This window comes from Gopherus evgoodei, chromosome 7 (assembly GCF_007399415.2).
Source record: "Gopherus evgoodei ecotype Sinaloan lineage chromosome 7, rGopEvg1_v1.p, whole genome shotgun sequence".
Classification (NCBI taxonomy): Eukaryota; Metazoa; Chordata; order Testudines; family Testudinidae; genus Gopherus; species Gopherus evgoodei.
Window position 1 is genome coordinate 69061403 of NC_044328.1, and position 27900 is coordinate 69089302.

Genomic DNA, 27900 nt, shown 5'->3' on the forward strand with positions numbered 1-27900 from the left:
ATTGTCTCATCAAGAAACATTAATAAAGAGGAATGTGGAGGAAATGAGCTTGTGGATGCAGTGTGAGTATCTGGGAAATTCTGGCAAGTACTTGAATTGGGCACTGAATCGAAGAAATGGAGTTTAGAGATACCAGCATCTTGATAACCACTGTTTTTAAAACATGAGCTAAAGTGGTTGCAGATACTGCACCAGTCCCTTAGTGTACCTGCCAACTTTTTGTTATGCATCATGTTGCGAATGCATATACATATAGACCAGTGAGTGTGGTGTATAAACAGTTCAGTAATTTTTGTGCAGTTTTGTTTTGTGTTCTGTCTAGTTGCTATTTTTTAAGTCATAATCAGAAGGTAGATGGCAATGATCTGTAGTAGATGTTTGATTTCGTATTTCATAAGGTAAGAAACTTTGAGTGTATAATCGGCTTTGTGTCCCTTCTCTGATGTATGGTGTGAAGAAATGCTAAGACTACAAGTTTGAGTATAATAGCCATTAAATTATTAATTGTAGTGTTGGAAGATCAAAATTCAGGTGGTGTGTGGGATTTTCAGTCTTTTGACTTGTGGAAAGTCAGTATGTCGGAGAGGACGTTAGTGTGTTAGTGGTACTGAATGTTGTGACGACAGTGGGTTAATGCTTGGAGATTGATGATGTGGATATTGACTTAATTTCTGATTATCTTTGCAGATATGCTTCATGTTAGAAATGGCTGATTTCAGTGGTGGGAGAAGTGATTGCACTGTGTGTATAGTTTGAGAAACACTTTGATATAAAAGGTGCTATATACTGTACATGTAAAGTGTTATCTGACCATTTTGCCTCTCTTTCATTCTTTTCCTTTTTGGAACACTTTTTTTTTTTTCTCTCTTTTTACCTCCAGTTTAGTTTGTATGGCTGTTTTCTCTAACCATTGAATTAGTTGGATGGAATTTTGTTTTATTCTGTACAATGTATGAGGAACAGTATTAGTTTCAGGATTGATGCTTTATATATTATTAAAATGAATAAATTTAAAGGTTAAAACAAACCTACTTACCTGTTTGAACTGTGGGATATTACTTAGAGCACATTAATGAATTTGCAGATAAGAAATGAATGTTCTGAGTCTCTTTGCAGAGCCTGGTCCATCGTCTCTTGGCAGTATGCTCATGCCAGTCCAGGAAACAGAATGGGAGGAACTCATTCGTACTGGTCAGATGACCCCATTTGGAACTAAGGTCCCTCAGAAGATAGAAAAGAAGCCACGCAGGTTAATGCTAAATGAAGCATCTGATTTTGAAAAGTATTTGGCAGATCAAGCTAAGCTGTCGTCTGAAAGAAAGAGGTCAGGCCTTAAGAAGGGAGCAAAGAATAAAACACAGACCAAGAACATTCAATATGCAACTCCCACATTAGTCATAAAGGGAAAGAGGGGCAAAACCAGAACCCTGTCAAAAACAGACAAGCGCCTGAGAAAGCACATGAAGAAACTTCAGAACCATGCTCTTCAGATCCAATTTAAGATAGGAATTCCCAAGGAAAAGAGACTTCCTGAGGTCAAGGAGAAGCTGAGAGGTGAAGACGGGGATGACAGTGAAGAGTCAGAATATATGCCTGATGAGGAACTTTTTAATACAGAAGAGGAGGACGAGGCAGCATTTTTTCATGCTGATGATAATTCTGATTATGAACTGAAGACTTTGCCGGGAGGAAGAAAACATTCAGGGAAGAGAAACTTTAAGGAAGAAGCTGAGGAGGATGAAGACTTCTTCCCAAGCTCTGAGGAAGAGGAAGAGAATACAGTAGGAAATCGTAGAGTAAAGAGATGCAGAGATGATGGAGATGAAGATTACTATAAACAAAGGCTAAGGTTAGTCCAAGAAGGCTTTGTTAGTAACTTTTATAGGTGATATCACACACACACACAGTGGCTGAAATATACTTTCAAGAATTCAGCTGAAGGGAGGGGGTTGTAAAATTAAACATAGACTGAGCCAATAAAAATATCCACATGCAGACTTCTAAAAGGCTTTAATGATATTGGGAATATTCTATAATTATAAGGACCTCAGTGTCTGATTTCCTGCTGTTAAAGAGCCTGCGTTGTGAAATAAACAATTTCTACTTCATTGTTTTTCAGAATGGCCAAAAATCAATACATGAAAAATAAGGCAGTTTGGGGGATTGTGTAGTATTACTAAATAATTCTGTTTACTTCTGTAGCACTTCGTAAAGGATTTTGTATGGTTTACAGAGATGTACAAGTATCATTCCTCCTATTGTACAGATAGGAATACTCAAGTACGAGGAGATTGTAACTTGCCCAGTGTCTTGCGCACACAATCACTGATAGACCAGAGAATAAAAGCTAGGAGTTCCGAGTCCTAGTCTTCTGCTATAACCCATTAATTTTGCTGCCCAAGAGGAATTAACTCTTAATTAAATGGTAGTTTTGTACAGTAGTATTTTTATATAGCCTGTTGAGTGTTTGGAGGCCTTTCAACGGGAAGTTCTGATGTCTGTAGGAGAGTTCCCATTTGCACTAAAGAAAAGTTAGTTTTAGACCAGGTGTGGACAAACTATGGCCTGCAGGACCGTCCTTCCTGGCCCCTGAGCTCCCAGCCGGGGAGCCTAGTCCCCGGCCCCTCCCCCGCTCCCACGCAGCTGCGCTCTGGCCTGCTGCTCCCGCTGGGCAGCGTGGGGAGCACGGCTGGCTCTGGTTGCATGTCACAGCTGTGAGCTCCTGCTGCTGGTAAGGGAGCGGTTGGATGGGGTAGAGGTTCTGAGGGGTCGGTCAGGAGATGTGGAACAGGGAGGGTTGGGAGTGGGAGTCCCGGTGGGACTGTCAGGGGGCAGGGATGTGGATAGGGGTCAGAAGGGCAGTTGGGACAGGGAGCAGGGGGCTTGGATAAGGGGGTGGGATCCTGGGATGGGGGGGCAGTTAGGGGCAGGGGTCCCGAGAGCGGTGGTCAGGGGATGAGGAGCAGAAGGTGCTTGGATTCTGTTAAATCAGCACACGTTTGAGATAGGAAACTGGATTCTATTCTGGCTCATGTATAAACACCAGAATTGTTACAGAAATGCTGGTTGTGATTCTGTAGTAAGGTTGTTGAATTTTGCACATTAAGCACGATTAAATCATCTTGTTCTGTCAGAAGAACAGAGTCTCTTTCCCAGACTTATAGCACTTGCTCTTTTAATACAGAATTAATTATCTGAGAATTTACAAATAAATTGTTCAATTAGTTTGAGTTAAAATTAATTGATCCTTTAAGAAATGTAGCACCCTGTGTCAGATCAGCCTTTTTTGGACCTGAATAATCTTAATCATAGAATCATAAAACTGGAAGGGACCTTGAGAGGTCATCCTGTTCTCAAGGCAGGAGTAAATATTATCTAGACCAGTGTTTCCCAAACTTGCAACACTTGCGTACCCCTTTTAAGACATTTGTCTTACTGGCATACCCCTTCTTTGATGAAGATAATTTTTGGGAGGAGGCCCCTCTCGGGCCACTGCCAGCCCCTTGCCACTAGGGGTCGTGACCGCCGGCCTCGCTCAGTCCGCTGCTGGCCTGGGTAAACGGCACCCCCAGCTGGCAGCAGGTTGAGCGGGACCGGTGGACGAAACCCTGGGCTTGCAGCGGGCTGAGCCGCTCAGCCTGCTGCGGGTCTGGGATCCTGGATGCCGGCCTCACTCAGCCCGCTGCCGGCCCTTGCCACTCGGGGTCCCTGCTGCCCGCTGCCGGCCTGGTTGAACGGGGACCGCTGGCCGGCAGCAGGCTGAGCGGGACCAGTGAATGGGACCCCTGGCCGGCAGCAGGCTGAGTGGGACCGGTGAATGGGACCCCGGGCCGGCAGCGGGCTGAGCTGCTCAGCCCGCCGCGGGTCTGGGGTTCTGTCTGCCGGCTCTGCTTAGCCCATTGCGGGCCCCTTGCTACATGGGGTCCCGGCCGCCGGCCTGGCTCAGCCTGCTACTGGCCCCTTGCCAGCTGGAGTGAAGCCCTTTCACGTACCACCAGAGGTATGCGTACCACGCTTTGGGAAACACTAATCTAGACCATCCCTGACAGGTGATTGTCTGACTGCTCTTAAAAACCTCCAATGATGGAGATTCCACAAACTCCTTAGGCAATTTATTTCAGTACTTAACTACCCTGATAGGAAGTTTTTCCTAATGTCCAACCTAAACCTCGCTGCAATTTAAGCCCATTACTTCTTTTCCTATCCTCGGAGGTTAACAGGAACCATTTTTCTCCTTCCCTCTTGTAACAAGCTTTTATTTACTTGAAAACTATTATCATATCCTCCATCAGTTTTCTCTTCTCTAAACAAAACAAACCCAATTCTTTCAATCTTTCTTCGTTGGTCGTGTTTTCTAGCCCTTTAGTCATGTTTGTTGCTCTCCTCTGAACTTTCTCCAATTTGTCCACATCTTTCTTGAAATGTGGCGCCCAGAACTAGACACAATACTCCTGCTGAGGTTGTATCAACCTGTATCTTGTGTCTTGCTTACAATGCTCCTGCTAATACATCCCAGAATGATGTTTGCTTTTATTGCAATAGTGTTACTCTGTTGAGTCAATTTAACTTGTGATCTACTATGACCCCCAGATCCCTTCTGCAGTACTCCTTCCTAGGCAATCATTTCCCATTTTGTATGTATGTGACTGATTGTTCCTTCCTAAATGGAGTACTTTGCATTTGTCCTTACTGAATTTTATCCTATTTACTTCAGACCATTTCTCCAGTTTGTCCAGATCATTTTGAATTTTAATCCTATCCTCCAAAGCACTTTCAACCCCTCTCAGTTTGGTATTGTCCACAAACTTTATAAGTGTACTCTCTATACCATTATCTAAATCATTGGTGAAAATATTGAACAGAACCGTACCCAAGACCGATCTCTGCAGGACCCCACTTGATATGCCCTTCCAGCTTGACTGTGAATCACTGATTACTTTCAGGGAACGTTTTTCCAACCAGTCATGCGCCCACCTTATAGTAGCTCCATCTAGGTTGTATTTCCATAGTTTGTTTATAAGATCATGCAAGACAGTATCAAAAGCCTTACTAAAGTCAAGATATACCACATCTACTACTTCTCCATCCACAAGGCTGTCGAAGAAAGCTATTAGATTGGTAGGACACAATTTGTTCTTGACAAATACACATTGACTTACTTATCACCTTATTATCTTCTAGGTGTTTGCAAATCGATTGCTTAGTTATTTGCTCCATTGTTTTTCTGAGTATTGAAGTTAAGCTGACTGGTCTATAATTCCCTGGGTTGTGCTCATTTTTATGTATTTTTGCACTGTATTTGTCATTTTCCAGTCCTCTGCAATCTCTCCCATCTTCCACAACTTTTTGAAGATAATCGCTAGTGGCTCAGATATCTCCTCAGTCAGCTCCTTGAGTATTCTAGGATGTATTTCATCAGACACTGGTGATTTGAAGACATCTAACTTGTCTATGTAATTTTTAATGTGTGTTTTCCCTGTTTTAGCCTCATATCCCACCTCATTTTCACTGGCATTCACTATGTTAGATGTCCAATTGCTACTAAAATTTTTGTTAAAAACTGAAACAAAAGTCATTTAGCACTACTGCCATTTCCACATTTTCTGTTATTGTTTCCCCCCCATCATCAAGTAACGGGCCTACCGTGTCTTTGGTCTTCCTCTTGCTTCTAAGTGTTTGTAGAACGTTTTCTTATCCTTTCTGTCTCTGTCTAGTTTAATCTTCTTGTTTGCCTTGGCCTTTCTAATTTTATCCCACACGCTTCTGTTTGTTTATATTTATCCTTTGTAATTTGACCTACTTTCCACTTTTTGTAGCACTCTCTCTTGAGTTTCAGATCATTGAAGATCTCCTGGTTAAGCCAGGCTGGTCTCTTGCTGTACGTCTTACCTTTCCTATGAAGTGGAATAGTTTGCTTGTGCCCTTAAAAATGGCTCCTTGAAAAATTACCAACTTTCATGAACTGTTTTTCTCCTTACACTTGCTTCCCATGGGATCTTACCTATGAACTCCTTGAGTTTGCTAAAGCTGCCTTCTTGAAATCCATTATCTTTATCGTGCTTTGTTCCCTTTTACCATTCCCTAGAATCATGAACTCTTTCATTTCATGGTCACTTTCACCCAAGCTGCCTTCCACTTTCAATTCTCAACCAGTTCCCCCCTATTTGTCAAAATGAAATCTATAACAGCCTCTCCTATAGTAGATTTCTCCACCTTCTGAAATAAAAAACTGTTTCCAATACATTCCAAGGACTTGTTGGATAATCTGTGCCCTACTGTGTTATATTCCCAACAGATTGTGGTGATGGGGGACTTCAACTACCCAGACAAGTCCTGTGCTTTGGCTGATTTTGTTAGTTGTTTAAAAAAAGCCTCATCCACTCTTTTTCCTGGTTAGATGGTCTGTAGTAGGTAATGGAATAAGACAAATGTTTCAACCTTACAATGTACTTTACTCATTGAAACCTTGTATATAGGCTACTTTGAAGCCCCCCTTTATTTTTTTTTTTTGTTTAAAGAGTAATGGTAATTTTTACCATTTTTTTTTTTTTTTATTGAAAGCTTCTTCTGCTACAGAGCATTCCACTATGAATTTCCCTCTTTGAGAATGATGGCCATTTCCCATTGTTCTCAAAGGAAGTGAGGCTAAAAATGCCCTTAGTAAAGATGTCCTCTTTAAATTGGCCACTATGAAGGACATAGGGCTGATCTGTAATTTATGTGACCTGATTATTTAGATAGCTGCTGAAAAGCAGTAGGTCAAAGCGCACCATGTAACCTTTAGTATTGGGTAGCCAGGTTCACCCTGTGCTCTAGTCTGCTGCAAACTACACCACGGCTTGCTGTGCACTAACTCTATATAGACATGCCCTTGCTCTCTCTAGAGAGGTGGGGGAGAAGCAGTTGTCAGGGACTGTATGTGAGGAACAGGATGACACAATCAGGCCTTGCAGCAGGGTTCTGAAGTAGTTGGGCCTTCTGGGGGATGGTAAGCATCAGGTGAGATAGACACCTATTTAGACGATTTTATTGTTTTTTAAATCCTTTTACTTGTCTGCTTTTCTATGTTCCTACTGTTAAGATTAAACAGTACTTTAAGAAAGTTGCTTGGTCACTCTGTTGTACACTGGTCACAGCTCCTGAAGAGAAAACTTGCAGGTGTCGAGTCCAGTTGGACTTGCTGAGAAATTGTAGTTAGTACACAGGAAGCTTTAACCTAAGACTCCAGGAGCAGGAGAATCATGAGATTCCAATCCAAGGAGGTAAAGGTTGAGGGCCTGTCATCTGACGTGATGCACTGAGAGAGATCAGAGGTGTCAGGAGGTGCAGCTAGCCCTGTAACCTTGACAGCCACTGCCTCTATTCCAGGGGTAGGCAACCTATGGCACGTGTGTCAAAGGTGGCACGCAAGCTGATTTTCAGTGGCACTCACACTGCCCAGGTCCTGGCCACCCGTCTGGGGCTCTCTGTATTTTAATTTAATTTTAAATGAAGCTTCTTAAACATTTTAAAAATCTTATTTACTTTACATGCAACAATAGTTTAGTTATATATTATAGACTTATAGAAAGACCTTTTAAAACATTAAAATGTTTTACTGGCACGCAAAACCTTAAATGAGAGTGAATAAATAAAGACATGGCGCACACTTCTGAAAGTTTGCCGACCCCTGCTCTGTTCATTCCTAATAGAAGTGAAGCCTAGCTGTCCTTAGGGAAGATGTTGGTCCAAGATAGCATAGATAAAAATGATTAGTAACTCAAGTTCCAATTGCAGAATCCTTATTGTTGGTGGGGGTGCCTTGCCTAGAAAGAGCTCAGTTTTACTTTCAGGTCCCAGATTGAGAGACCAGAGCTGGAATTGATAAGACAATAGGCATGGAATCACATGATGTCACTTTTCAAAGTAAAACCTCATGTTAGTTATGTAATTCTTCTGTATGGGGATTTCAATAGGGGATTAATCTGAGTAATGTCGATAGGGCCAAAGACCGACTTTTTTGTAGGCTGTGCTAAAGTATTAATAAATGTATTAATCAGTAAAATATTTACTACTTTATTGAATGAAGCTGTACTCTTCCATTAAAATAGGTCAATATTAAATCATTTTTAATTCAGTGTTTTCATCAAGAGTAATTTATTTTGATTGAAAGTTTTAATATGATTCACAGTTAAATTCATTCAGATTTTTTAATAATGTTAAGATTGTGACAATTTATCCTTAGCAAAGTCATATCATAGACTACATTTCTTTAAGTTGCTAAAGTTACAATAAAAGCTTAAATGAATTTTAGAAATATCAATAACTGTAATTGCCACCAAAACATTCCATCTCTTAAAAATTTCATAGCTACAGTTATTGTGGCTGTTAAACTGCAGCTGTCCACATTGACATTTTTATGTTGATACCCCCAGGTAATCTCCATTATGGGAAATGCTACTAGAAAATAAAATGCAGTGAATTAAGAAGCATATTAAGAATGCCTTGTAAATGAGAGCAAATAACATTTCTGTCTAGTTCCATGTCAGTTTTTAGTTTTGGATACAAATGACTGGATGAGATTTCAGTAAATTTTACTCCTGAGGAAGGAGGGAAAAATCTTTTAGGAGTACTTAACATAACAGTACTTTAGGGCTAGATGCTGAGTGAAGTGCTGTGTTTGTAAGGCAGAAAACAAGTCTTAAACATAAAACTTTGTGAGGAGGGGGAGTTGAAGGGATTGTCCTGCATCAGGGTGAAAGTATTGTGGTGTTGAAGTCTGATAATTAGCGAGGTGTAATACTGCTATGGCCTTCTAGATCAAGAGACCATTTCCAAAGTGGAAGTTTGTGTTTTTGCAATAAACAGGTCAAATATGTGATAGTTCTGGGGTCTTTCTTTTCTTCATATGGTTACTTTAAGGAAGCAGGAGGTCTAATTCCATGAAGCAAGATGTAATCAGTAACGAGGAAGAGAGGAAATGTAGTTACAGAATTGAGCGTGCGTGCCTCAGTTACTTTAAGTGTATTATCTTGTGTAAAAAAACTGGCTTAGTTCATATGAATCATGTTCACTTCTAGTGGCTGTAATTGGAGACTAGAACAGCTTGCAACTTATGTCTACTCCAGTTTATTTTACAATAGCACCCAAAGCCCCCAGTCAGGGCTTGGGGCCTGTTGAGCAGACACATAGAGAAGTATTATCCCAACCTGAGATGGTTAAAATCTAATTTTTTAAGACAAGACACAACAAGTAAGAGTAACAAACAATAAGAGAGGATAAAGATAAGAGGCTGCTAATATCTATAACCTCCCAGTTCTGAATCAGCTCTGAGAGGTAGGTTTGATTTATTTAAGTAAAAATATAAATGTGTCATCATTGCCCACTGACCCTCATTCTAATAATTATTGGCTAAAGAGTTTGTCAGTTTCTGCAGTAGAGTCCCATAGTTCTGGTGCTGAAGATCCCAGGTTCAATCCCTACTAACAGGGTGTCTTTATGTTGTTGCAATTCATTACACTTAAACTTCAGCTCTCTTAAGGCAGAGATGACTAAAGTTAGGTCTATGGAGTCCTAAAATGCTGCCTCCTTTTCCTTGTAACTGTAGGGTGAAGACAAAGCTGATTAATTTCAAGATTTAATTGCTCATGATTAGAAATTGCATGTTTTGCTGATTTCCTCTATTTAAGTTCAGAAGATACAAATAAAAGTGCACAGTACCAATATTTATTTGTAAAGTTTATATACATTTATATACAAAACTTGTTGGATCTGTCAAACTCTTTGCAAGTAAACATCTTTGGTTTTCTTGTATCTTTCTCCTGAACAATCTGAAGCATCTTACAAAATGAAAAGATATCTCTCATCAACAGTCACTTTTAAAGTGTTTTTATTATGATGGGTTTCCCTTCAGAAATAAGTCCAGAGTGGTGTGGTGGGGTGTTTAATTGAATTTAACTATAACTTGGGTATCTTACCTTTTCTTCATATATTGCATTTAAATTATCAAGCATTTATGTTGTGGAGTTTGTCACTATTACAGTATCTGTATCTGGGGAAATTCATAGAGTCAGAAGTCATCTTTACAGAGATCTTTTGCTTCAACGGTGCTTCCTTGCCATCTGTGTCTCCATGGCAGCCACCAATGCTTTCTTTTCAGATGCTTCCAGGGGTGGATTTCCAATCCATATTGTGCAAATTACTTAGGTGGTGCATTTCCATAGATTTCCAGAGGAGAGCATGGGAGAGAACTTTCTGCCCACAGAGTTCAGTCCCTATCAAGCACACATAGGTTATGTGTACGCAGGGATGAAAATTTCATGGTTGGCCTGAGTCAGCTGGCTCAGGCCCTGGGACTGAAAAATTGCTGTATAGACTTTCAGGCTCAGGCTGGAGCCCGAGCTCTGGGATCCTGCAAGGGTGGTTGGTCCCAGAGCTTGGGCTCCAGCCCGAACCCAAACATCTATATGGCAATGTTTAGCCCTACAAGCCCAAGCCCTTTGAACCTGAGTCAGCTGACTTGGGCCAGTGATGGCTATGCCTTGGGGCTTTTATCTCTGTGTAGATGTGCCCATGGGCGGATAGTCAGCGTTGGAAAGGCTTCCTTTTTCTACACCTCCCGACCTGTGTGTGTCTGATAGTCCCCTGAGTTCATGGAAGTGCAAATGGCTATTGGCCCCAGAGAATTCAGTCAAAAATACCAAGACATGAAAACTGAATTGCTTTTTTCCCTGGCCAGGTCAGCATTTACATATTATTTCTCTCTCCTACCCAGGGAGATTCAGTGATTCAAACGCTTCATAATTTCAGAGGTATAAATTAAAAAAAGGAAATGCTGAAACATTACCTTTCCGTGAAGACCTTCTCTTAGACAGAGCATCCTGACTGGTCTTTAAAATGACAACGCCAAGATGCAAATGAAGATGTATTCCGGTTCGCTCTCTGAATGCACCTTTCATTCTAAGCTCAAGTGCATAATTGTCTACATCAGTCTTAATTTACTCTCTGAGGTTTGTGCTACTAACTGCATGTATTTCATCTGCTAGGACATACCAATTAAATCCACTCATATAGACATATAAAAAGTCAGATCAGAAAAGTAACACCAAATGTCTCAGTTTAGCAGATGAGACTAATCAGTAAGGGATTCTTAGCTATCTAAAACAGAGAACATATTGTGCTACAGAATTGTAAACTATATTAAACACTCAGCTTGGTTCCTGAGTATATTTTTTAAAATCATATTGTGCTCATTACTGTGCTTCTGTTGTGGAATTTCTTCCTTGGGTATTGAAATAAATGGAATTTGAGCTTGCTTTCCAAATTCACTCCTATATTAAGAATGATTTAACTGCATGAGGCATGGTTTTTCCACTACTTTTGCAGACTGAGGCTACTCTTGGGTCAGTGATAATTAATAACATGAAAAATGAAGAGATTTCTCAGTAAGGTTGCTGAGAATTTCAAGCAGCATGTTATGTGATACATTAACATCTGTATTTCTTTTATTGCTCAGTTATCCTAGTAAGGCCTAACCTGGGGTTAGTAAGGAATTTTCCCACCCCATAAACTACATTGTACAATTGATTAGGTACAGTGAACTGTTTCTGGCTTGCGTCAGATATTTGTCACTGCTGGGGAAAGGATACTGAACTGTGTGGCCTGTCTGAGCTATTATGGCAAACCTTATGTTTCCATACTTCCATTACTGCAAAAACAAGTTGCTGCAAAACTTCATTATTTACTTTTAAAGTATCATGGACTATTATATTTCAAATGTTCCTTAATACAGTGCCTTAGCATTCTGTTCACAGGATTTCTTAATACATATGGTAACCTAATACCAAGCTTTGGAAAATGTTGATAATATTGGAGACAGTTACAAATTGCAGCCATTTCATATAAACTTGGTACTAATGAAAGCTACAATTACCTGTGGAGGAGATGTAGCACCAAAATATTTTAATACTAGTTTCTTGTAGTGTAACACTTGAATAAAATAACAGATACAAAGTTTGCAAAAGAGAAACGTTCCCAAAGAAAAATAAACTGCATAATGCACCAACTCAGACTGCGGACATAAAATTATTTGGTACCTAGAAAGTTAGCAGACTTAACCAATATAGTCTAGGCCTCTTTTACAAAATAGGTTTGTGTAATCTGAGACATCTGGCTTTCAAACATTCCATGGCCAAACATGACTCCTTGCAAAGTGCTGAGCACCTGCAGCTTTCAGTGACTACAATTGGATGTAGTATCCTTATGGCTGCTCCTTGATTACTTTCTCCAGTATTCATGAGAAGGTGCTATATTTCTTCCCAGCGGAGAATAAAACTTTCATTACTTCCTAGTGATGATTCTTATTGGAAGGATAAAATTAGAGATTGGGTCCTTCGTTATCCAAATTACTGCCCAGTTTGTCAACTACATGATAAATTGACTTAAAAGCCACTGAAATGCATTTCCCTTCTATTTGTGCCCCTGCAGTCAGTATTGAAACAATGTAAGATATTTAGTATGATTATGATAGTGTTTCCTTCTCTGTTTGACTTGTTGATATTTTTTTTCTGGATAGACTAATCTACTCAACAAATTCAGACCCATGTCTCCCTTCCCACAGGTCCTTTCCAGTCCTACATTTTATGATGTCAGCATTTATCAAATTTTACCATCGATTCACCATTAATTTGGTGGTATTTGCATAAACTGTGCATGGTAGCTCATGTAGATGGGAACAGAAAAATCCCAAATATATTCACTGTATGTGAATATGAAATACAGCATTTCCTCAGCATTTTTAGACAGGGTGGGGGAAAGTACATATGCTCGTGACTGTAGAAAATACCTACACGAGTCAGAGTGCATCTGTCGTGTGCATGACTATTTAAAGGAGTGCAGGGAAAGAATGTTGCTTTTTTTTTTAAAGTAACTTCTTCTGTGTCTTGCTTTTTAGACTAATCAGGGGTGTAAACATTTTATTTCATGGAATGTGGCCAAATGAGACAGTTTAGGAACTTGCTTATAAATATTTGTAACCCACTTAATTTTTGGTTAGAAAACTGTTAGTATGAAGACCTCAGCTATTCATTTCCCCCCATATTCTCATTTTTTTGCATATACCTCTTCATTTCTTGTTTAATGTCTGTTTCTTCTTCATAAGTTTTGTTCTTACAGGCTTATAGCCTCTATACAGTGGAGCCAAAGTGCTTTACTAATGGAGCTGGCCTCAGCAAAACTGACCAGCATCACGAGGCACTGGTCAGTTTCACTATCCAGCCATCTCCCTAGGTTATTAATTGATGCATAGGTGGCAGTAGTTATCCATGTTCTTGCTCTGCATAGTCGAAGTTACAGGTTTATTGCTGAGTTCCCTAGAAATAGGCTGTAAGTGAATCCTGGGAAGGTAACAGTTTTCTGGTTGGAAAACTACTACAGAGCAATGTCTTTGTCCCTTAATTCAGTCTGTTTAAAGTTCATTTGAGAGTATAGTGATTGTCTGGTTTAACCCACATAGTTGCTATTAGGGCTCCTGAATGAACTCTGGCAAAAGAATGATGAGACAGAAACACCACATCACCTGTGGGTGAACACTTCTCACAAAGTGATCACTCTATAGCTGACTTCCCAGTCCTCATCCTCAAAGGAAACCTGCACAACACTTTTAAAAGACAAGCTTTGGAGCTTAAATTCGTAACTTTGCTAGACTAAAAATCATGGACTGAATAGAAACACCAGATTTATGACTTATTAGAACAATCTATAACCCCTGACAACCTGCTCCCCTCCCCACCCAGCTTAGTTTTCCCCCCTCCTCCTTTCCTCCCTATGTCTGGAGGGGTGTTAACACACCACTTCACTTTGATTGGTCCCTTGAAATATGTGTTAACTACTTATGCTAAACATTTTTTTCCACCTTATATTTAGCTGTGAGACTCTGATGCCAGATCTACACTACAGACTTCTATGGGTATAACTACATCACTCGGGTGTGAAAAATCCCTACCCCTGAGCGACATAAGTTAACCCAACCTAACCCTCGTCAGTGTGGACAGTGCTATGTCAATGGGAAATTTTCTTCCGTTGGCACAGCTACTGTCCTTGGGAGGTGGATTTATTTAGCCAACAGGAGAAGCTCTCCTGTTAAGGTAGTAGCATCTTCACTGAAGTGCTACAGCGGCACAGCTGCACCACTGTACATGTAGATGAAACCTTACGTTTCTCAGACCTAAAGAAGAGCTCTGTGGAAACTCGAAAGCTTGTGTCTCTCACCAACAGAAGTTGGTCCAATAAAAGATATTACGTCACCCACTTTGTCACACTTATGCTTGAGGTACAATACACTTTGCATAATACTGTATAATAAGATATTTAAGAGAGAGATTAATCATTATGGTGAAGAAAGGAAGGATGAGTTTCAGAAGAGGTGTGTAAATATCCTTCAGATTATCAATATCTCTTTAATCTATCACCCTGTTGTGATAAAACTGAAAATAAATAAACCCTGTTATTCCATTATCTTGCAGTAATTTTTTTCTGCTATTGCAGCTATCTAGTCAACAGAGGGAGCCTGAGCTAACTAAAAATTCAAGTGTTAATATTCCCACTAGTAAACCTTAAGAGCTTAAATGTTAGTTGGGGGCAGAAATTGTTCAGCTATAATGTTTATGCATCATAGAAAGCAGAGTTGTAAAGATCTGTTGGGTCCCATCTTGTCCATCCCCTATTGTGCCATTGTAGAATTGTTTTGGAGAGTACATTCTCTAGTGCTTTCTCCAGTCTAGAGTTGAAGTCTCTCATCCAGTGCTATCAGATCTAACTGTGCTAAGAGCTGAGACATCCAGCGCTTCACCGGTGAGACTGTTCCACAGCATAATAGCTCACTGTTAAGACGCATATCCTAGTATTCAGCCTAAATTTTCCTTCACTCATTTTAATCCTTTTGCTACTGTTTACAACCTTTTGGACCATCCTAAACAATTCATCTCTCTGCTTATTTGCTTATATTTCTCAAATACTTGTAGGCTACTATTATACCCACCTTCTCCCCTGAAGTCATCATTTTGCTCTACATATTTGGTTATTTAAATCTCTCTCTCCACCTCATAATGGTTTTTGCAGTGAGGTATATACTTTCCTGTGTGATATATACTTAAGGTGGGCAGTAGAGTATTTGCATGTTTCGAAGGGAAAAACTGCAGATTCATTGGCGGGGACAGAATTTCAGCAGGCACAGACTTTCCTGCTAGCTAGTTTTTCAAAAGGCTATAAAGAAATAGTCATCTCATTATCTGGTTCTTACAGTATGTGGTAACCTTTTATTAACTGAAATATTGATGACTGCTCTTGTGCCGTGCCTCCAGAGCAGCAGCATGATAGCACGTTCTCCATCTGTCCCACAGCTATACCACCGTATGTGAAAATTCTATGAATGTGCAAGCTTAGCACAGTTAGATCTGATAGCATTGGATGAAAGACTTCCCAGGACTGCTTAAAAGCTACATGAACTGGTATTAGTTTTTCAGTACTCTTCCTACTCAGTCAATATTGATTCAGTTTCTCCCAGCCTGGAGATGGGGAACACAGTGCTATTGGAAGTACATATTTTGAATAAGACAAAAACCCAAGATGCCTACTACTTTGGGTATTTAAGATCTTTTCTCACTTTTCATAAGAGAAGTGAGAACCCCAGTGACTTCTCCAAGTTCTGGCTTGGATAATTACACTGCCTACCTGAAATCTCTCTGTAATTTCAAATTACTATCATCATTTCCTACCTGAAACAGTAAGTGTTGAACAGCAAAAGGGTGGATAGCATATAAGGTGACGTAGGCTTTTTCTGGGTAAAAGGAGCTATGTAAATAATATTTTGCGTAAAACTTTCAAAAGCATATAAGATTCATTTTTAAAAGTGAGTTGGGCTCTGAAGTGCCTAAATCTTGTTGACTTTCACTGAGACTTAGGCTTCTGAATCGGTCAGGTTCTTCTGAAAATTTTCTCCTTAGATATATGGAAAGAATGGTGTCAAAGTTTTTAGAAAAGTATAATTAAACACTTCAGTAACATTGAAAACAATAGTGAAATGCATGTGCACATGGAGACAATTAAGATGTCCACATGCAACTTTTGGTATTTCCTAATTTTTGTGCGCTTAACCATGTAATCTTAACATTCTCTTAGATGGATTATTATTTAATTCTCTAAAGAGATTTCACAATATAGTTTGTGTGAATGACACTATACAAAAGCTGTGTGTTTTTTCTTTTGGGGGCAGAAACGCTAAAGACATTTTTCCATTTTCTAATTTATCTTGGGTTTTCCACTTGCTGTGTAGATCAGTTTAATATCATGTTGTATTTTGTAATCATGGTAATTGAATGGTGAATCTTAATGTCATTATAGGAGATGGCATAAACAACGATTGAAGGACAAAGAGGAACGTCGAATGGCAGAAGAAGATTCTGATGAAAGTGACGCTGAATTTGATGAGGGTTTCAGAGTACCAGGATTTCTCTTCAGAAAACTTTTTAAGTAGGTATCATATACTTTAAAATATTGTACAGACTGTTTATGCAAATAAATAAATAATTATTAGCTGTCATTTCCAAGTACCCTATCCTGTACTCAGATGAGTCATCGCTGTGGCTTCTATTAAAAATAGATGGATAATAAATGATTACGTGAATATGGGAAATATCTATATATCAGCTAATCTAGTGATAAAATAAAGATTTAAGAACTGTTTTTCATTGTAAAGAACACTTTCTTTTCTTGGCAATGCTAATGTTTACCTGGGGTATGGAGTGGAAGGAAATTTTATTTTTTTTAACGTGAAGATTAGCATACAGTGGCTGCAGCTGCCTTAGTTGTGGTGCATAAAAATTAGGAAAATGTGTACTTATGTGATGGGAAGAGAGTTAAATACTTGGCAAAAACTGTGGGGAAGTCTCATCTTGAGAAAACTATTTTATAACCTATGTTAGTTTTATTTAAACTGCTATTTAAACTTAGACTAGACAGAATGCTCAGACATGTCGAGGTTGCAGTCCTGTAACCTACGTGGGGTGTAGACCTGCTACAGGATTAATAGTACCCTCAGTATGTTAGAACATTTTGTCCAGTCCAGGATTGTCCTTCTTTCATTTCTGTGATACCACGATGCTGAATGTAAATACTGAGAGACACTTACGAATCATTCAGCCTGGGCTCTTCTGAATAAGCCAATTACAAAAGGCAGTGCAAATAAGGTAGCTGACGAGTCAACCCATTACATAACTTCCCTCTGACTTTCATGCAATATTGATGTGAGTGTAGCTGTGGCTGGTGGTGTTCTGCACAGTAGGAAGACCATCTCCTCTCTGGAAAGATTAACTTTAAATCTAGTAATTAGCTCTATAGGTGGCTGTGCTTTGTAATAGACATTGCATGGTATCTATTTAATCAGGAACAGTTAGTTTTATAACCTCAAAGAAATTACTACTTTTGTCCCACAGTTCCTCAGAATTAAAGAGCCAGCTCTGAAAGAGTAATTGAATAAATATCTGGTTGACAAGACCCTGATCAGCCAACGTATTGTCTCCAATTCTTTATACAAAGATAATGCAGAAATCCTCCTACAAACCGATCCAACTGAGGCAAGCAACTAAAAATTAATCTTTGAGATATAAGCCTCACTAATGAAGGGTATCCCTGCAAGCATGAGTCAGTTGGCAAAACTTCCTAAGTGGTTAAAAAGATCAATTGAGTTGAATGATTTGTCTGACTTGTAAGTTAAATGTTCAAGTCTCCTATGTATGAAGGCTCTCAGTCAATAGGCATTAAACTTTGAGTTCTGACCAAATTGGAGTACAAAGATGGCTGAATATTGACCTAAGGAAGCCTACAGTTGTAAATTCTACATGATGCTTTCTGACACTGTTTAATCAAATCCAAAACACATTTGCTCCCATTGGTAGTAATATCAGATCTTTTAATTTTTTCAGTAAACTGTTTAAGCAATATAATGCTTCCTCACCATCTATTACCGTCTGCTCTTCAGAAGGTGTAGTTAGATGAACTGTGTTCCTGCTGCTTAGTATACTGGTGGAACCAGGTTTCAGGAATGCCAATGTAAGAACAAAACAAAAACTGGTGACCAGGATCGCTTTTAATAAAGGCTAAGATTTTGACATGTATATTTTTATTAAAAGTCACGGACAGGATGCAGGCAATAAACAGAATCACAGAAATGTACACAAGGCCGCAGGGGACCCTATGAAGCTATATTATGGGTGGTGGGGCTCCAGCTGAAGCCCTAGGCAGTGGGGTTTGGGCTTTGGCTGAAGCCCGAACCCTGCCTCCCATGGCTGAATTACTGGAATTTTGAGGAAGTTGCAGCGGTCTCATAAAAATCTCAGATCCATGACTGACCTGTAGCCTTAAATAAAGCTATGTGATGCAGTGTACTGGGCATCTGCTGGTGGCCTTATGGTTCTACCATGCCCTGCCCCTGAAAAGGAGCAGTGAAGGTGGGTCCTCAAGGTATGCCTAGAAAGGCTGCAGGGAAGCAGCCAATTAGAGCACAGCGGGCTCAGTTAAAAGGAGCAGCAGGGCCTGCTTCCTGATCATATCAGTTTGTGGCTGGGACCAGAAGTGGGAGGAAGTCCTGGGAAATGGAGAAAGTCTCTGGGCAAGGAGGCTTGGGGGAGGACCTGCTCAAGCAGGAGTAAACTGGAAAAACTTTCCAGGCCAGGAGGGTTCGGAGAGACCCTGTGCAAGCAGGGAACAAGGCAAATGGAACCTAAGGAATGTAACTTAAGGTAACGGGTGAAAGTGATGGGGTCAAGTGTCAAGCAGCCCGGGGAATAGCAGCAGCAACCAAGTAAATGAAAGCAATATGTGACTGCTGTCTATAGGGTCTCTTGGCTGGGACCCGGGGTAGGGGACAGACCTGGGTCCCCTCACCAGCCATTGTGGAAGTGGCTTAAGCCCCAAGCCCCCAAGAAAGGGGCTCAAATTTAAACAGACCTAGAGATGGGGCTGAAGATCCCAGAAAGGGCCAACCGTTCATTGAACTTTGTTACCCTGGAAGGGGACTGAAGTTAAGAAATAACCTGTCTGGAGAGCTGACACACCATAGAACTGCTAACGGCAAAGTGTCACCAGGGAGAAAACCCTCAGGGCACTGCTCTATGACAGGGCAGGGACAGACTTGAAGCTAGCCCAGAAGGGGCTGAGAACTGAGCCCAGACACAGGGCCACAGATACCAATACGGGCACAATGATAGTCCTTATTCAGCCTTTGTTACCTCAGAAAGGGTTCATCCATTTTAGACCATGTGCAACTTAGTTGGAGGGCTGAGCCACTGAGCAGGGCAACAGTGAACAGGTTACACCATGTGAGAGAGAGAGAGAGAGAGAGAGTGTGTGTGCGTGTGCAGGTTCACACCAACTGACAGGGAGCGCTTACGAGAGGTGAGTGCACCCCGTCACAAGCCATAAATGTACATTTACCCTACTATTTATGCTTCTACCTGAGAGAAGTCCTGTCTACACTGTGAGAAGTATTGTTGTGATACCCAATCACAAAATAGTTCTTTCCCAATGTAATTAAAGCATACCTCTGTCCCACCACTGAAGATGAAAGTAAAATGTATAACTGAATCCATGCTGTAGCTGTGAAGTTACAGGGCTTTACATAATATGGTTAAACCCAACTCAATCATAGTTATGCTGGGACGACCAAAAAGTATTTTAACTGGGTTCCCAACATGTTTTCATAATGAAGACCAGAACATAGAAAACTAGTGCACTGAAAGCTGTCAGGATATGGGGGATTAGAATTAGGTTAGGATGATTGTATCTCACTAGAAGAGTATTAACTTGTCTCATTTTTTCCGTGTGCTGTCACTTCAGTTCTATTTTCTCTGTTCCAGTAAAACTCTCCACTGTGTCCTGTAGTCATTAAAAGTGCTCTTCCTACTTGGGGAGGGAAACTAGGGTAAGAAATCTGAGCATTTGGGAATAGTTAATATTTTTAACTAACATTTGTATGGTCACATTGAATGCAGGCAGTCAGTATAAAAAAATCACCACAATGCTTATGAATCCGATAAGCAAAGGTAGAAAATAAGTTGTGAAGAAAAGCATTTTGACCTCTTTTTTTACAAGGTCATATTTAACTAAAAAAAACTCATATTCCTGAAAATATTGTACTTACTGTTTTACAATAATTCCTAAGATAACATAAGAGAGTAAAAAGAGACAGCATTTAGTGTACAGTCAGTTTCTTCCCTGTATAATGGCAAATACCGCCCCTCAAAAAAGAAAAAAAAAAAGGGCAGCTTGTGACAGTGTTTTTAGCATGGACACCTACTACAGTAGGATTATGTTAGCATTAAATATGTTTAAAAACCGTACATGCTAGACGTGCTAATGCTGTCAATCTCCAGTATAGATGGGGCTTGATTATGTTATAAAACCGTTTACAAAAGCATATAGGCAGGCCCTGTAGGCTTTGAAACCATATTTGCGTCTTTGTAGTGGGAATCTTAAAACATTGTTCAGATGTAACATGGTGTGAGTTCTACTGTAATCACACCATAACTGGCTAGCAATATGCCATTGCAGGAGGATTCTGAGATAATAGTCACACATCAGATGTCATGAAGGCGATCCAATACCCCAGTTGTTGGTGTAGAATGAAAACCTAGGTAAGAAGACAAGCATCTATCTAAATACAGGCTTTGAAATCATTGTGAAGTGTTTTTCTTTCCTGCCTGTGGGGGTGTCATGCAGATTAATAGTTTACCTCCTTAATGATAGGTTTCAGAGCAACAGCTGTGTTAGTCTGTATCCGCAAAAAGTATAGGAGTACTTGTGGCATCTTAGAGACTAACAAATTTATTTGAGCATAAGCTTTCGTGAGCTAAAACCCTCTTTATTGGATGCATGCATTGGAAAATACAGTAGGAAGATCTATATACACACACACAGACAACATGATACAATGGGTGTTACCATACACATTATAACGAGAGTTATCAGTTAAGGTGAGCTATTACTAGCAGGAGAGAAAAAAAACTTTTTGTATTGGTAATCAAAATGGCCCATTTCCAGCAGTTGACAAGAAGCCCCCAAACCTGAAGCAAATACTCACCAGCAACCACACACCACACAACAAAAACACTAGCCCAGGAACCTATCCTTGCAACAAAGCCTGTTGCCAACTCTGTCCACATATCTATTCAGGGGACACCATCATAGGACCTAATCACATCAGCCACACTATCAGAGGCTCATTCACCTGCACATCTACCAATGTGATATATGCCATCATGTGCCAGCAATGCCTCTCTTCCATGTACATTGTCCAGACCGGACAGTCTCTATGTAAAAGAATAAATGGACACAAATCAGACATCAAGAATTATATCATTCGAAAACCAGTTGGAGAACACTTCAATCTCCCTGGTCACTCGATTACAGACCTAAAAGTCACAATATTACAACAAAAATCCTTCAAAAACAGACTCCAACGAGGGACTGCTGAATTGGAATTAATTTGCAAATTGGACACCATTAAATTAGGCTTGAAAAAAGACTGGGAATAGATGGGTCATTACACATTATTTCCCCATGTTTATTTTTCCCCCTACTGTTCCTCACAGGACTAAGCTTGATAAGTTTATGGAGGGGATGGTATAATGGGATAGCCTAATTTTGGCGAATAATTCGTCTTTGACTACTAGTGGTAAATATGCCCAATGGCTTGTGATGGGATGTTAGGGATGGGATCTGAGTTACTACAGAGACTTCTTTCCTGGGTGTCTAGCTGGTGAGTCTTGCCCACATTCTCAGGGTTTAGCTGAGTGCCATATTTGGGGTCGGGAAGGAATTTTCCTCCAGGGCAGATTGGCAGAAGCCCTTAGGGTTTTTCCCCTTCCTTTGCAGCGTGGGGCACAGGTCACTTGCTGAAGGGTTCTCTGCACCTTAAAGTCTTTAAACCATGATTTGAGGACTTCAGTGGCTCAGATGCAGGTTTGACACAGGAGTGGGTGGGTGAGATTCTGTAGCCTGCATTGTGCAGGAGGTCAGAGTAGATGATCACAATGGTCCCTTCTGACCTTAAAGTCTTTGATTCTATGGTACTCCCTTGAATAAGTAGTTCACAAATGCTTCAACCGCCTTGGTATTTCCCTTTAAATGACTTATGTTTTTAAGTCTATCTTGCTTAATTTCTTTCACCCTCATGGCCTTTCAGTTTAAATTGTGTTTGTTTTAATTCAGTATAATTCCTGCTTGCACTATTGCACATTGTTATAAAAAAGCATGACCTAAAATCAGTCTCAATCTGGCCTCCCAACTCCGACCTTCTTGATTTTTCATTTTATATTCTTCCGTTAATCTATGTTTCAATTGGGATATAGTCTACATGACTGTTCTTTCTGTTTCCAGTCTTTCACTTTGAATTGTAACTGCAGTAGTATCCTCTTCTACTGCTACATCCTACTCTCTGAGATAGATCTTGTTTCTTTGCCTTCCAAAATATTTTTGACATCTGTCAGCTTTTTTCTTATTTAAAGAGGATGAATTCTGTTAAATGAATTTCTGGTTGTATGTAAAGTAAACAAGCTTTAACAGTCCTAACTGTTCATCTGTTGTAGTGGAACATAAATCCCGTGCACCACCAATTACAAGCCTAACCTTCCAATTTAATCCAAATGGCATACCTTACTAGATGCCTACCTGTTAAAGGTCCCCCTTTCTGAAGGGATAATAAAGATTTGAATGTTAGAGCAGCTTCCCAAGTTATTTCTAACAGTATTTTAAAAATACATGAAATAAAATACCCTGTAATTACCATGTCTATCAGTTTAATTAGAAATGTTTTAGCATTGCATAAAGAATGAATTTGTCACATATAATGTCTAAGTGCATCAAAAATGCATGACCTTGTAAATACAGCACTCATGTAAAACACACATGCAGCATGTTACTGTAACTAGTATTAGAACCTTGCCAAATGATTATTTCATGAGTACTTTCTGTTATGATCTGTATTATCAAACATTTGCCATGTTTTTTCCTTGTTGTTGTAGGTACCAACAGACAGGTGTTAGGTGGCTCTGGGAATTGCACTGCCAGCAGGCAGGAGGAATTCTGGGAGATGAGATGGGATTGGGCAAGACCATCCAGATAATTGCCTTCTTGGCAGGTCTGAGCTACAGCAAGATCAGGACTCGTGGTTCAAATTACAGGCAAGTGCTCCTCTGCAGACTGTCAGTCTGTGGAGCTCAATTAATATTTCATCAGATGTATTGCTGGTGGAGGAGGGTCCTGTGAATTATTAATGACATTTCAATTACATTATTCCTTTAATTCTTTTAGTGGGGGACATCAAAGGAAATTTTTTACGAGACAATGGAGCTGTAGGGCAGGAAAAATTAAACATGTAACACTTTTAATGAATTCCAGGCATTGATGCTTCATTTTGCAGATGAGCCACACTAGATATTTTGGGTCAATACAATGTCTAAGGTTAGCTTACACAAATGGATTGTTTACAAACTCAATTACGTTAATATCAATAGTTTACACAATATGGAATTTTAAATTAGATGTAATACCTTTAGTTCCATTTATTACATTTTACATTAAAATATTTGTGCTGGCAAGACACCAGGTGAATGCTTTACAGGAAGTAACAAGCATATTCAGGATGAAAATCAGAGCTTCTGATGGGTAATGGAGCATCCTTGCAGAATCTTTTTTTAATACCAGAACAGATGAATCTACATCTGTGTTTTCTTCTGAAAGTCATTCTTTAGGTTGACCAGACTTCCATATCACACCCCTTATTACTCCTTCCATGTATCACTGAGTAGTACCTAAAGAAGGAATTTACTCTTATCTGTGAATGAGACAGATTACCAGAAGATGATTCTTCTAAATCCTGGAATACCAAGTGCATGAATAACAGTACTAATACTTTGTAGTTCTATAGCACCTTCTGTCTCAGGAGCTCAAATTACTAAATAGGATTTACTAAGAGTAGAAAATAAGTATTGAAAATTTATTTTCAAACTGAATTAAGTCTTTTCTTTGTATAAAGAATACTTAGCATGGACATAAATACTGTTAAAATGACTTACAAAATATAGCATATTTCTAGAATGATATTATCTGCAAATAGGTTTACTAGCTGGGAAGAGGATACAAGTATAGAAAACATTGCTATCCTCCTCCACCTAGAGCTGGGCAAATAACTGATTTTTTTGGTTCACTGGGATTTCTGAAAAATCAAAAAAAAATTCACTACAACCAGAACTGAAGCCAAAAATTGTGGTAAATTTCAGCTAATCAAAAATCAATTTTAAGTTAAATTTTAAGCATGTCATTTGACTTGAACCGCTTTGTTTCTGGGCCTTTTTAAAAGTCTAGATTCACAAAACAGGAAGAGGTGACGGTGGTGGTGTCTGTCCCTTCCTTTATAACTTTTAGCCCAGTGTTTAGAGCATTCACTTGGGATATGGGAAACTCTGGTTCAGTTTCCCCATCTGCCGGATGTGGAGCAGGGATTTGATCTTAGGTCTCCTACTCACAGCATAGTGCCCTAATCTCTGTGCTGTAGAGTAATCTAGGGCAGATGTCTTCTCAATCTCTTCCATTGAAGCTGTTCTACTAGTTGAGCATTTTAACCACCAGGCTGTAGTCATTTTTTCTCTCTCCCCACTCCCTTCCTCCTTGCCCCCACCCACTAGTTACTATTCAAGTAATTTATACAGAGTGGAACAGCTTGAGCAGGAGAGATTGAGAGAGACCTGCCCCAGAGGAACTTTGCCATCAGGTTATACAATTGGTGAAGCCCTGTAGTTAGTTATTTTCCTGTTCCCTTCCAGACAATATCAATGGACACGTTAAATTCTGTTGAGATAGCAGTGCTTCTGTTTCAGCACATGTGGCAATTTCCTAATATCATATCAACAAAAATATGTTTACCCAATTGTCTTCAGTGCTGTCTAGTTCATGCCCCAATTTATTTTTGAAGACAGTTTGCCTTTGCTGAGCAGTAAATACTGATATCTTCAGCTAATACTTGGAGTGCTCAGGGTTCTATCACATTTCAGATGCTGTAGAGATCGTCTGACCAGAATTTTCTCTTTAGCCTTTGTTGGTGGCGGCAATGGTAGATATGCAAGTAACATAGTAGCATAATTGCTGAAACAACTGCATTGGTTTATTGGCAAAGCATGCTAGTAGGAGTCAGGAAACGCCCTCCTACACACACAACCCCCTGTCTCAAATTCTAATCCCAGCAGATGCCAGGCCACTTACTTACTGTCTCTTTGAGTAATTACTTAAACTTTGTAACCCAGGGTAATTTTACAAAATGTTTTAAACAGTTGCTAATAGTAGTTCAGCTGCAGTAGGGTTAACAACTGAGGGAGTGCGAGTGTAGACAAATACCAGCCTTGCTTGTCCTGCTTTTTTCTTATTTCATATTGCAGTCATTAGTGAGCATAGTGTTATACAGGCAAATAAAAAGACAAAGTACACACTGAAGCTTAGTTGGCATTATTAGTTGGCTGAAGCTATGGAGAGTGTGGGAATAGTGACAGAAGTCAGGGAGATACTGCCTTTCTCAAGAAGAGCAAGATATAAAAGGTTCCGTGACAGTGTGGGTTACTTGTTAGTAGTGTCCTTTTATTAAAAAGGTAATTACGTGTGTTTCATTTCATTGAGGGAACTGGAGACGATAGGCTTTGCAAAAATGAGTTTTGAGGAAAACTTTGAATGAGGACACGGTGAACATTAGATCTGGGAAATGTAGCCAAGCTTTCCCTCCCCCTTGCTAGAGTAATCAATTCCAAAGCCAGGAGGGAATCACTGTGATGATCTAGTCTGACCTGCTCTGTAACACAGGCAATAGAACATCCCCAAAATAGTTCCTAGAGCAGACCTCCAGAGAAACATCGAGTCTTGATTTAAAACATTGCTAATGATGGCAAATCCACCACGACACTTGATAAAATTGTACCAATGGTTAATTAGTCTCACCGTTTTTAAAAAGTTGCAATTAATTTCCAATCTGAATATATCTGGCTTCAACTTCCAGCTATTAAGTGGTGTTATACCTTTCTCTACTCAATTGAAGAGCCCATTATCAAATTTTGTTCCCCATGGTAGGTACTTATAGACTATGATCAAGTCACTCTTAACTTTCTCTTTGTTAAGCCACATAGTTAGAACTCCTTGAGCCTGTCACTATCAGGTGTGTTTTCTAATATTTAAATCATTCTTGAGACTTTTCTCTGAACTCTCTCCAATTTATCAACAACCTTCTTGAATTGTGGACACTAGAACTGGAGACAGTATCCTAGCAGTGGTCACACCAGTGCCAAATACAGAGGTAAAATACCCTTTGTACGCCTCCTCAGGATTCCCCTTTTTATTCATCCAAGGATTTTATTAGCCCTTTTGGCCACAGCATTGCACTGGAAGCTCATGTTCAGCTGTTTCTCCACCATGACCCACGAATCTTTTTCAGAGTCGCTGTGGCCCAGGATTGAGTCCCCTGTCCTGTAAGTATGAAGTATATACTTGGCATGACGGATTTGACAGAGAGATCAGGTTTCAATAGAGACAATAATGGCTGGACCAATGTTCCTGGTAAATGTGGCCCTTACATGAGTCACCTCTATAAACCCTGGAGGCCGCATGGCTATAGGCAAGACAGATTCACGGTATCCATGTGACAGGTTCCCTCTGAGATGCACTGTTTGGGGGAAGTCTATAGAGAATTTACAATGCAGAAGGGACTTTCAGATATCTGATTCCAATCATGGGATGGGAAGCCCACAGAGAGGGACGTTGTAATGAGGGCACTAGAAGCAAAATTTTCCAAATTAGGTGTCTTAGGTTGTGCCCTAAATAGAAGTTGCCTCATTTTCAGAGATGCAGAGCAACCCCAGCTTCCACGAAGTAAAGATTCAGGAGCTTAACTATAGACACCAAGGCTTGAAAATGCTGGAATAAGTCTCTTCAGGAATTCACACTTCACATAAATGGCCTGGAGATGAGTGCAGCGTTATGTGATGTTTGGGGTTTTGAAGATCTGCAGTGAAATCTTGGCGCTATTGAAATCAGTGGGGAGTTTTGCCATTGACATCAATGGGACCAGGATTTCACTTATTAGTATATCAAGAGCTGCATCTGATTCAGACTGACAGAATGCTGATGAGAATATAATAGGGGAGGATTGCGTCTCACTTCCTGTGTTGGAAAGCCCTGCAGGGTAGAATGGAAACTGTCCCTAAAAGAAACTCCTGCATGTCACTTATTTGGTAAGGATGGGCAAAACTATTGCAGACAGACTGAGCATACCATAATACACCATCATGAGTGGTCCTGGATAAAAGGCTGGAGAAGTATCTCTGTCACATCTCCGAATACAAAGTTACTAATTTACTACATAAGAAACCAGACTCAGAGACTCATACCATAGTGGCCATAAATGTCTTCCCTTGTCTGTGTACTTGTACCATCACATAAGCCATACCTTCCCTCTGCCTCCCTACTTCCTCTGACCTATTACTGACTGACTGACACAGAATTAGTTCTTACTTGGCAGTTGCTGATTTGCATGAAAATAAGGACCTCGGCATGCATGAGCAGACACACATGTTCCTTCCCTCCATGATACCCTGGAACCTTGTAAGCCTGGCCCGTGATAGGGTAGATGTCATGGTACAATTCCCCACTCTGAACCTTAGCGTCCAACAGATGGGGTACCAGCATGAATTCCTCTAAGCTCAGTTACCAGCTTAGAACCTGTAGCGCTGCCACCAACCAGGAATTCCAGTGCCTGGTACACTCTAGTCCCCCCAAAACCTTGCCCGGGGAACCCCAAGACCCAGACCCTCTGGATCTTAACACAAGGAAAGA

General features: G+C 40.1%; 1 protein-coding gene across 1 annotated transcript in view; it reads left to right on the top strand.

Moving 5' to 3' along the window:
- The window catches only part of ERCC6 (ERCC excision repair 6, chromatin remodeling factor), an 82166-nt gene that overhangs the window by 14023 nt on the left and 40243 nt on the right, over nt 1-27900 (top strand). Inside the window, exons 4-6 of the mRNA XM_030569100.1 lie at nt 1117-1849; nt 16378-16506; nt 23055-23213. Of these exons, the coding sequence (XP_030424960.1) occupies nt 1117-1849; nt 16378-16506; nt 23055-23213 (1021 nt within the window). The remainder of the gene's footprint in view (nt 1-1116; nt 1850-16377; nt 16507-23054; nt 23214-27900) is intronic.